The sequence below is a fragment of the Poecilia reticulata genome, linkage group LG1 (assembly GCF_000633615.1).
Source record: "Poecilia reticulata strain Guanapo linkage group LG1, Guppy_female_1.0+MT, whole genome shotgun sequence".
In the NCBI taxonomy this organism is placed as follows: Eukaryota; Metazoa; Chordata; class Actinopteri; order Cyprinodontiformes; family Poeciliidae; genus Poecilia; species Poecilia reticulata.
Genome location: NC_024331.1, coordinates 29,047,033 through 29,055,688, shown reverse-complemented (window position 1 = coordinate 29,055,688; position 8,656 = coordinate 29,047,033). Strand labels below are relative to the sequence as shown.

Below are 8,656 nucleotides of genomic sequence, written 5' to 3'. Positions count from 1 at the left end.
TGAAGTTGGGATATTTTTCCTCCAACAGGTTCCAGAGGAATCACCTCAAACCAGATGTTGGACTGGATTTTATTTCAAAGTCATTTGTGAATGTTAGCTTCTCATTTTCAACAGTGGAGTTATAAGGGTTGAAAAAGGTTCTCATTTTGGAGAAAATCTCATCAACATTACTATTTATTCTAAATAAGAGACCAAAAAACCCAAAATAACTATTGTTTGATAAAGGAAAAGCCTCTCAGACTTTGAGCCCGACAGCACCAAACAATTTTTTTTATATTAGACAATTACATTTCACATAATTATCGCGGTAGAAGACATTTGTTTGTTAAATACTTAATGAAACATATTTACCGTGTTTGATGTCTGTTGTAAATGATGTATACTCACAAAGAACGAGGTAATTAGTCCAAGTTTGTCATTTATTTGTTCAGAAACTGCATCGGCTGTGATGCGCCTTTTTACTCTCCGTCTCCCGTTGCCATGGCAACCTCCTGCGCTCGACAAGCTGACCAGAGAGTTAAAAAGTTCTTTCACCCCTTGTAATAGTGCTATACTCTTAAATTGAATGGCGCTGTACCCATGTCTTAAATACATTTAAATATTTATTGAAACAATTTTGCATTTAATTCATACATGCATTTGAACTTTTTTGTAAATTTTTACATATGTTTCTCTGATCAGTTATTTTTTATTTTTACATGTGTTAGCATAACCGTTTCGGTAACACTTCGACAGACATGAAATTAACCAAGAATCACCATCTGTCATAATAGTTGTTAATTATCAACATTTAAAATGTTATGTACCTTTGTTTAGTAATGTAAATTATCAAAATTTACATTACTAAATTTTGATAATTAATTGGTTAATGTCAGCTTGTCATAACAAAAACATCTTGAATAAGGTCAATTTCACATTAAAAGTGTTGTTATTTACCGAATCACACTTAATGACAACCATTACAAGTATTCATGAAAAATGAAACATGTTCATGTCAGGTGTTGTGTTATGTCAGTCTTATGCACACTCCTTCAAATAAAGTGTTAACTAACTTTCTTACATGATGTTGTATAAATGAGTCATAAAAATAAGGAAAATGCCATGCATTATGTAAAAAATAGTTTAATTCCTTTTCTCTCTATATTTTATCTTCTGACTACAGCTATGCTGCCCGATTCAACTTCAGCTCTTCTTCTCCTGAGCGTCCTCCTTGTTCACTCCTCTGTTCTGTCCTGTCGGATCGGGACCCAAACAGAGTGTGATGCTGCTCCTTTTGTACCAGGCCACAACCTGGTGGGGGAAGGTTTTGATGTAGTCACACAGCAGAGAAAAGAAGTTAACGTGATTGATGTGAAGACTTACCTGAGCCCCAGCAAAACCTGTAAACTCTGCACAAACCCTCTTAAAAAACATGTCCTCCAAAAAGTAATTAAAAATGCATAAATAAACAGCTGCACATCTGACTTGAGGGATCAACAATAATGCGACTTTTCTTCATTTTAAGCTTCCATCTTCTGTTGTGGACTGGAGTTACGTCAGTCAATGCAGTCCTGACATTCACAGCAGACTTCACACCTCTGTTAGGTAAAGTATTTAAACCGGATTGTGAACACTGTAAAAGTTGAATCACATAGTGAAACTAACAATTACCGGATTTTTTTTTACATGATACAATTACATGTTCCAATCAACCGTGTATGTTATTGGACCTTTATGTGGTCTACCTTTATGTGGTAGACCACTTCAGAATTCTGAAGTGGAATTCTGAATTCCACTCAGAATTATAGTGGATAATTCTGAAGTGGAAGCTAAATATGAAAAATGTGGTGTGTATTTATACTGATATTCTGATACTTATTAATATATTCAAGTACAACCAGTTGACTTCAAAGGTCACCTAAACTAATGTAAAATCTTTTTAAAAAATGAATAAAATTCACCTTTATTCTCAGTTAAGTTCACAGTTAAGGTTACAAACAACATCATGAAGACCAAAGCAAAAAAAAAAATTGTTAAAGTTTGAAGCAGAGTTAAGTTGTAAGACAAAATCCCAAACTTGAGACAAATCATAGAGCACGTCTAGTCTGTCAGCTTATGAGGTGGAAGAAGAGTCAGTGAGTTGAATTCATGAATTCCATTTATTAATATCAAAATGCAGCTGGTCCATTTCTCATGCTATTTTTAGGAGCTAGCAGGACAAAATGACCTCAAGCAACAGTAATTCTAATAGTTAGCCTCTACACTCTTAGAAATGGCTGTAAATTTACAGCGGGATTTCAGCAGTAACATACTAGTGTTATTCCAAAATATGGTCAGATATTGTCAATTTGATGTCTTCTCTTGTCACAATCAAGACTGACGACTGGCAGTAAACTACCTCAAAATAACTGTAAAATACAGTTTTTTTCCTAGGCAAGACATTTTACTTGTATTTGCATCTTAGAGAGCATTTAAAGACAATATTAAATGGAAGGAAAAAAATACTTTCCATAATAAATCTTTTAGGGAATGAATCGAAATCTACAGAGCATAATCAAAAATGTTAGAATATCAGTGTTGGTGTTATATGTTAAAAATACAATGTAAATTAAACACTTGTTTAGTCAAATTCAAAGATAGGTTTGTCAGTTTCCCTAAAGAGATGGTGTTTGATAAAGAGTTGCTCCCACAATGGCAACATATCTGTGACGTCGCGTGTTTGCCCTGGAGAAAACAGTATGGCGTCTTGTCTGGAGCTTATCATAACAAGGTAAGTTCCCCAAAGCTATTAGAACATGCTCTTTATGTTTTCTCTTTAATGTATTTATGTAATGTAATGGTGTTTCAATGTTTGTAAATGTATGCTGCGTTTATACTGTTATGTATTCTGTATCTCAATAAAGATCTATTTTTAAAAAAACAAAGAAAAAAACCCAAGGTTAGTTTCATGTTAAGACCATCATGTTTTTGATTTTGATTATTTTTTATGAATGCATTAACTTTCTGTTTGCGCAAGAGTATCAACTTATGCTTAACGCAAGTTTATTTGTTTGGATATCGCGGTACGACTGTTCAGTACAGGGGAGCTCAAGTCCAGTCCCTGAGGGCTGCCATCCTGCAACTTTCAGATGCTTCCTGCGCCAATTAACACACCTGCATCAAACGAATGACTGGTTAGCAGGTCTGTTGGAGTAAAGATTCATCTAAAAGTTGCAGGACGGTAACTCTCGAGGACTGGACGTAAGCACCCTTGGTTTATTATTTTTGTTAGCAGCTAAAGCTAGCCAAGCAGGTGTAGCACGGGGTGTCCGGTGGTTAAACAAACATTAAAACTGTCAGAAAGGCAGTTTGAGTTATATTATTTAGCTGCGGAGTCGTTTTCTTGAAGTTTTCGGCTATAGACGGCATAATGGGGAGAGTGGCTGTGCTGGACCGGTGGTTTGATCTATGCGATCAAAGCTAAGCCAAAATGTTTTTGTCTCTATAAATAATAATGATAATAAATAATGACATATTGGCTGCCTTTTTTTTTCTTCATTAGTACATCATGTTGKTGACTGAAGCSTGTTATGATGACTTCAACACATTTCTTCTGACAGGTTGGCAGAAGAAATGCTSTCCAGAATGYTTCTATAAGCTGACTAATTTYTATWATGCCTAATGTCTGAGTTGTGTTCATGGTAATTATTTCTGACATTTTTATGYTTTATGTTGTAGGTGGTKAAAAATGCTCTCCAGGGTAAACCGGGTGGACAAAGTATTTTGGTGGGTCTGGTTAGTTTTGCTCACTTCTCTTTAAAATCTTTATTTATTATCCTAATGTGTCTGCTATTCATCCTGTTGTTCTTCCCAGGCTGGGAAAACCAGGCATTCTTCTGTTGGTTCATGGACTTTGTCCTACATCCAAAGGCCACAAGAAGAATCCAATACAGCTCATGTCAAACTGTGGACCATGTTTTCAGATATGTGCATGTATGTGGTTATTCTAATGATCCTACTTATTTGTAGAAGCACTTTCTCATTGGCTTTGTTGGCTATCTGAATGTAGCTGTGCACTAAATATATTTAATAATTTTTATTATTTGTCTTCTTATCATTATGTCAAAGAGGCAAGCCAGTATTGAAGCCTTCCTCATTGCCGTGCAACCAGGACAGTCCTTCCTCCTGCATGTTGGTGAAAACAAGAGCAGCACCAAAGACACTTCACCATCAGTGATCACAAGATCATCCAAGGTAGCTTTTAATTTCAAAGCACACTTCACCTTCAGTGCCTCTACAACTTCTGTAAATTAATCCAGCCTACAGTTTTCAACATTGATGTGACTTGCACGACAGTTGAGGAGTTTAAGATCCTTGCTTTTACTTTACCTGGCAGAGTAGACATTCTTTGTTATGATGATCACTTAAATGCATACTGTATCAATAAGAGGATTTGTTTTATATTCTTCCAATTAAGGACTTTGTTTATTACAGTCCCTGTGGCAAGCAGTTTTCTGCATGGTCAGCATTGAAGGCCATATTGTCTTTGAGAGGGTCCAGCCAGCATTCCAGACATGACAGTGTTGTCCATCTTCATCTTCAGCCTCCAATGAGCCAGCCAAGACTTTGGTTCATTCAACGGTAAAACCATTCCTATAATTTTTTTTTACAATGACATGGTTTTAAAGCAAGTTATGATTAACATTTGACAAAGGTGGTGATGTTTTCTCTTTACGTAATTGAAAACGGCTTTATTTATATGTTGTACCAGCTGTATTCAGAATGCCACACTATTTATGTTCTCAGGAATTTTCCCATTTTTGATTTTGTTTTTTAGTCGCTTCATTGGGATTAACCCAGAAAGGGGCACAAAAGCTGGTCATGGGAAGATGGTATCCAAAAAGACAGGAAAGACCATTCAAAAGAAAAAGTGACAGTCAAATGTTCAGGTTTCCACCCTCGTCAAAAACCTGATGGACTTTGAGTGGCATCTCATTCAGGTTAGTTGTTGTCCTTTTCTTTTCTTTGAAATATTTCTGTTTCCATATTATTTAGGATCTAAATTGTATTGTCTTTCCCCCAGTGTATTATAAGCCTGGCGGCCCGCTGTGATTTACTAGCCCCGCTGCCAGGCTAAGCGTTGCTTGTTTACGTTTCTAGGAGAACAAAAAAAAAAACTTTTTTTTTTTGTTTAAGAAGGGCTGCAAGCGTCTCTTTTGCTCTCAGCATTTCACTAGCAGAGCAGATTTATTCCTCAAGGATAGGTTTATAATAGAAATGCATTTAAACCCGACAGAGCGCGGACTAATCACACAGCTGGCGCCTCTGCGCTTTGCCTCGCGCTCTGCCGCTGCTTTACTTCAGCGCGAATCACGCACGCGTCCTTTCACTCAAACTGGACACAGGCTGACCTGTATGGATATTTACATAAACATACTGTAAGGAATTATGATCTTTTGGAGAACTCTAGGTAAGAGTTCCTACATTTTCCTACATTTTCTATCAGATATTTTTGTTCAACCCTTTAAATTAAATGTTACAATCTGCACTTGAATTCTGTTGTAGAGGTTTCATTTCAAATCCAATGCGGTGGCATGCAGAGCCCAACTCGCGAAAATTGTGTTACTGTCCAAATATTTGTGACCCTAACTGTATGTGTTATGTGTATTTGTTATAAGTTGCATTGTGATCACTGTTATGTGTAGAGTGTCATGGGGTTCCCCTGTCTGACTCTGCTGACTTCCACTCGCATGTGATGGACCTGTCATGTGGGCGACGGATCAGGGGAGCGGGAGGACCAGGACCGATGCTGATCTGACAGAACACAGGAAGAGCGGCGAGTTCAGTGTGTGTTAGCAGTGAAGCTATTCAGTTGAGTGTAACAATTTGTTAGAGGCGCGAGCTGCAGCCTAAGGAATAGCAGCTCTGTCTTATTTCTAATAAACCCTGTTGGCGGTACTCTGCGGTGTGTTGGCGTCATGACAGTATTTACTTACAGTACACCACTTTAAAAGTTAATTACAGGATTGAAAAGGTAAATGTTCAGTAAAATACTGGTATCTACAGACGCCAGCTTTTTTAAAAATTTTTTTACCGTTTTTCTGAAAGAATGTTAAAAAAAAAAAAATCTGGCGTCTGTAGCTACCAGTAATTTTTTTTATCGTTCTTTCAGAAAAACGGTAGATTACCGTTCTTTTGAAAGAATGTAAACTACTGGCAGCTACAGACGCCAGTATTTTACAGTTCTTTCGAAAAAACGATAAACTACTGGCAGCTATAGATGCCAGAAGTTTACCGTTCTTTCACAGTATCTATACCGTACTTGCTTTGACGGTAATCTACTGTCAGGATTAATTACTGTACAGCTACTGTGCATTTACAGTAAACTTCTGGCATCTATAGCTGCCAGTATATTACTGTAAATTTACAGGATTATTTCTTAAGAGTGTAGCTAAGAAGTAAAGGGGGAGTTTCCTACTGTGTCACAACCTTTAACCTTAGCTTAGAGGGTGTTTCCTAACATGTCATTTCCTTTAACTTTAGCTTTGCAACTAACTAGAAGATGTATAAGAAAAACACATCATTCTTTATTCTCAACAAGTTGTAAACTGTAAGTCAAAAATGTTCTCTTTAGTCAAAGCATTTCTGTGTTTGGAGGGAGGGGTTCATTGCATAGTTCACACATCATGTCCATTTTACTTTGTCTGTTGAGGCAAGACAACTTGACATCTTTAGTCTGTACATATAAAAACCTGACTCTGACCCTAAACCCGACCTAAATTCAAGTCACTGCTTAGACTTAAACTTAGTCAAAGACAGCACTTCTTCTGGGGACATACAAGGTGAGAAATCCTAAAACACACACATATATTCACACACACAAAGGGACATGTGCTCAAGGACCATCCTGCAACAATGAGTATCAGTTTGACTGTGAATGACTATAAATAATTAGGAAAATTAACAAACTAGAAATTTTGATTAAAACTACCAAGGGAAAAAATAGGCAAATATGGATACATTCACTAAATTAGAATATTATTGAAAAGTCCATTTGTTTCAGAAGTTTTCACTAAATGAAACATTATATAGAATAATTACACACACATGATTTTTTAAAGCATTTATTTGTTAATTATGAGGATTTTGAACTTACAAGTAATGCAAATCTAACATTGAAAATTGGAATAACAGCAAACCAATAAAAATATTAAATAATACAGAAGTGCGGGTTTAATGAAAAGTGTGTTTTTAAACACTCAGAGGTTATTTTAAAAAGTACTTTTAATCTGAAAACCGAGCCACATATGGAAGCATTTTCTAATTTATTGGATATAACTGTTGCTTATAAATACCTGCCTAATAAGGCTTATGTATTAAAATAACAATAGTTAAATCAGCAATTTCACTAAGCTAGAACGCTTCATTACCTAATGAAAGATGAACTGTATAGTTGTTTTATAATAATTTCTTTCTTTAAAATGTTCCAACAGCTCTCTGGTTGAGTCTTACACAACCCAAGATACCAATGATTGGTCGGTAAGAAACTGAACATTTCAGAATTTTTTCAAATTCAGTTAGAACTTAAGTAAGTGATTAGAATAGTGATAACCAAAATATGGCTTCTTCTTTAACACCTTATAAACGTGTTGTCTGTATTTCATCAGGTTGGCTTGAAGGTTCAAATGTTTGTGTTTGCCGGCCTAGATGCGGGAGGAACCGGCTCCAATGCCTACAAGTTTGTTTCACAAAGAAGCAAAGAGGATCGCTACACTTTCAGCATACACAGTGTCGCCTGCAGCCATTATGGGTAGGATGGAAATTAGACTTTTTTCATTGCGTTCTGACAGGTCATGGTTATTTAAATAATTGTCTAATTTTGTCTTGGTGTCTAGTTTTATATTATCAAACACACCTCCCTTAACCTTAAAATTCAAAAAGCAGTTAGACATCCTGCCAACTCACTACAACAACTCCACTAAGAACGAGTTTAGAAAGCTCATAAACACCTATGGCACACACTTCTTCAGAATGGTGAGAACTTTCACACACACACACACACACACATTGTGAATTAGTTACATACATTTTTCTGCAGGAAACCATTTTAAAGAACTTTATATCTGTTTTAGGTTAATCTTGGAGGGCGACTGAGGCGACTGATATCTTCACGAAGCTGCTTGGCCTCCCTGAATGGGTTAAACGCAAGAAAGGTAACCAAAAGCTCAAAACAACAGATTTTTACACAAATCTGTTTCTAATGCGCAGGTGTGAAAGTAAGCCGGTGTTGCGTCAATCCACGTTTCCCCATCAGATACGGTTCCCCTTGCGTCTTCATGCCGCTCCGCCCCGCGCATGCGGCAAAATACACGCGTGCTCGTGATGAGTACCGACAAAGCACGCACGTAGCAAGCACACGCTTGTTCGGCGCACTTATCTGGGGAACTACGGACACCGTGAAAGCTCAATCAACATGCTTCGGCAAAGTTCATACTTTCTTCACGTTTTTGCGTGAAACTAATAATAATAATAATAAATAAACGTATATATGTTATATATATTATAATTATAATTAATATATATATAGTTCTATCTATCTGTAGATATAGATAGATAGAAAGTGCTATATGAATTAAAAACAGGGCAATGCATTTTATTGCTAAATATTACCCATCAGATACCGTTCACCCTGTTTTAC

The 8,656-nt window shown here is 36.5% G+C and overlaps 1 protein-coding gene across 3 annotated transcripts in view; it reads left to right on the top strand.

The window, feature by feature from the left end:
- Positions 1-8,656, top strand: part of LOC103470916 (perforin-1-like) — a 192,613-nt gene that overhangs the window by 177,906 nt on the left and 6,051 nt on the right. Inside the window, exons 2-7 of one of the 3 annotated variants that reach the window (XM_008419635.2) lie at positions 1,163-1,425; positions 1,505-1,584; positions 7,452-7,497; positions 7,626-7,768; positions 7,854-7,992; positions 8,091-8,171. The exons of 1 other annotated variant lie outside the window; for it this stretch is intronic. In XM_008419635.2, the coding sequence (XP_008417857.1) occupies positions 1,165-1,425; positions 1,505-1,584; positions 7,452-7,497; positions 7,626-7,768; positions 7,854-7,992; positions 8,091-8,171 (750 nt within the window). In that variant the 5' untranslated portion in view covers positions 1,163-1,164. The remainder of the gene's footprint in view (positions 1-1,162; positions 1,426-1,504; positions 1,585-7,451; positions 7,498-7,625; positions 7,769-7,853; positions 7,993-8,090; positions 8,172-8,656) is intronic. One more of the 3 variants, XM_017304978.1, reaches the window with a different exon arrangement.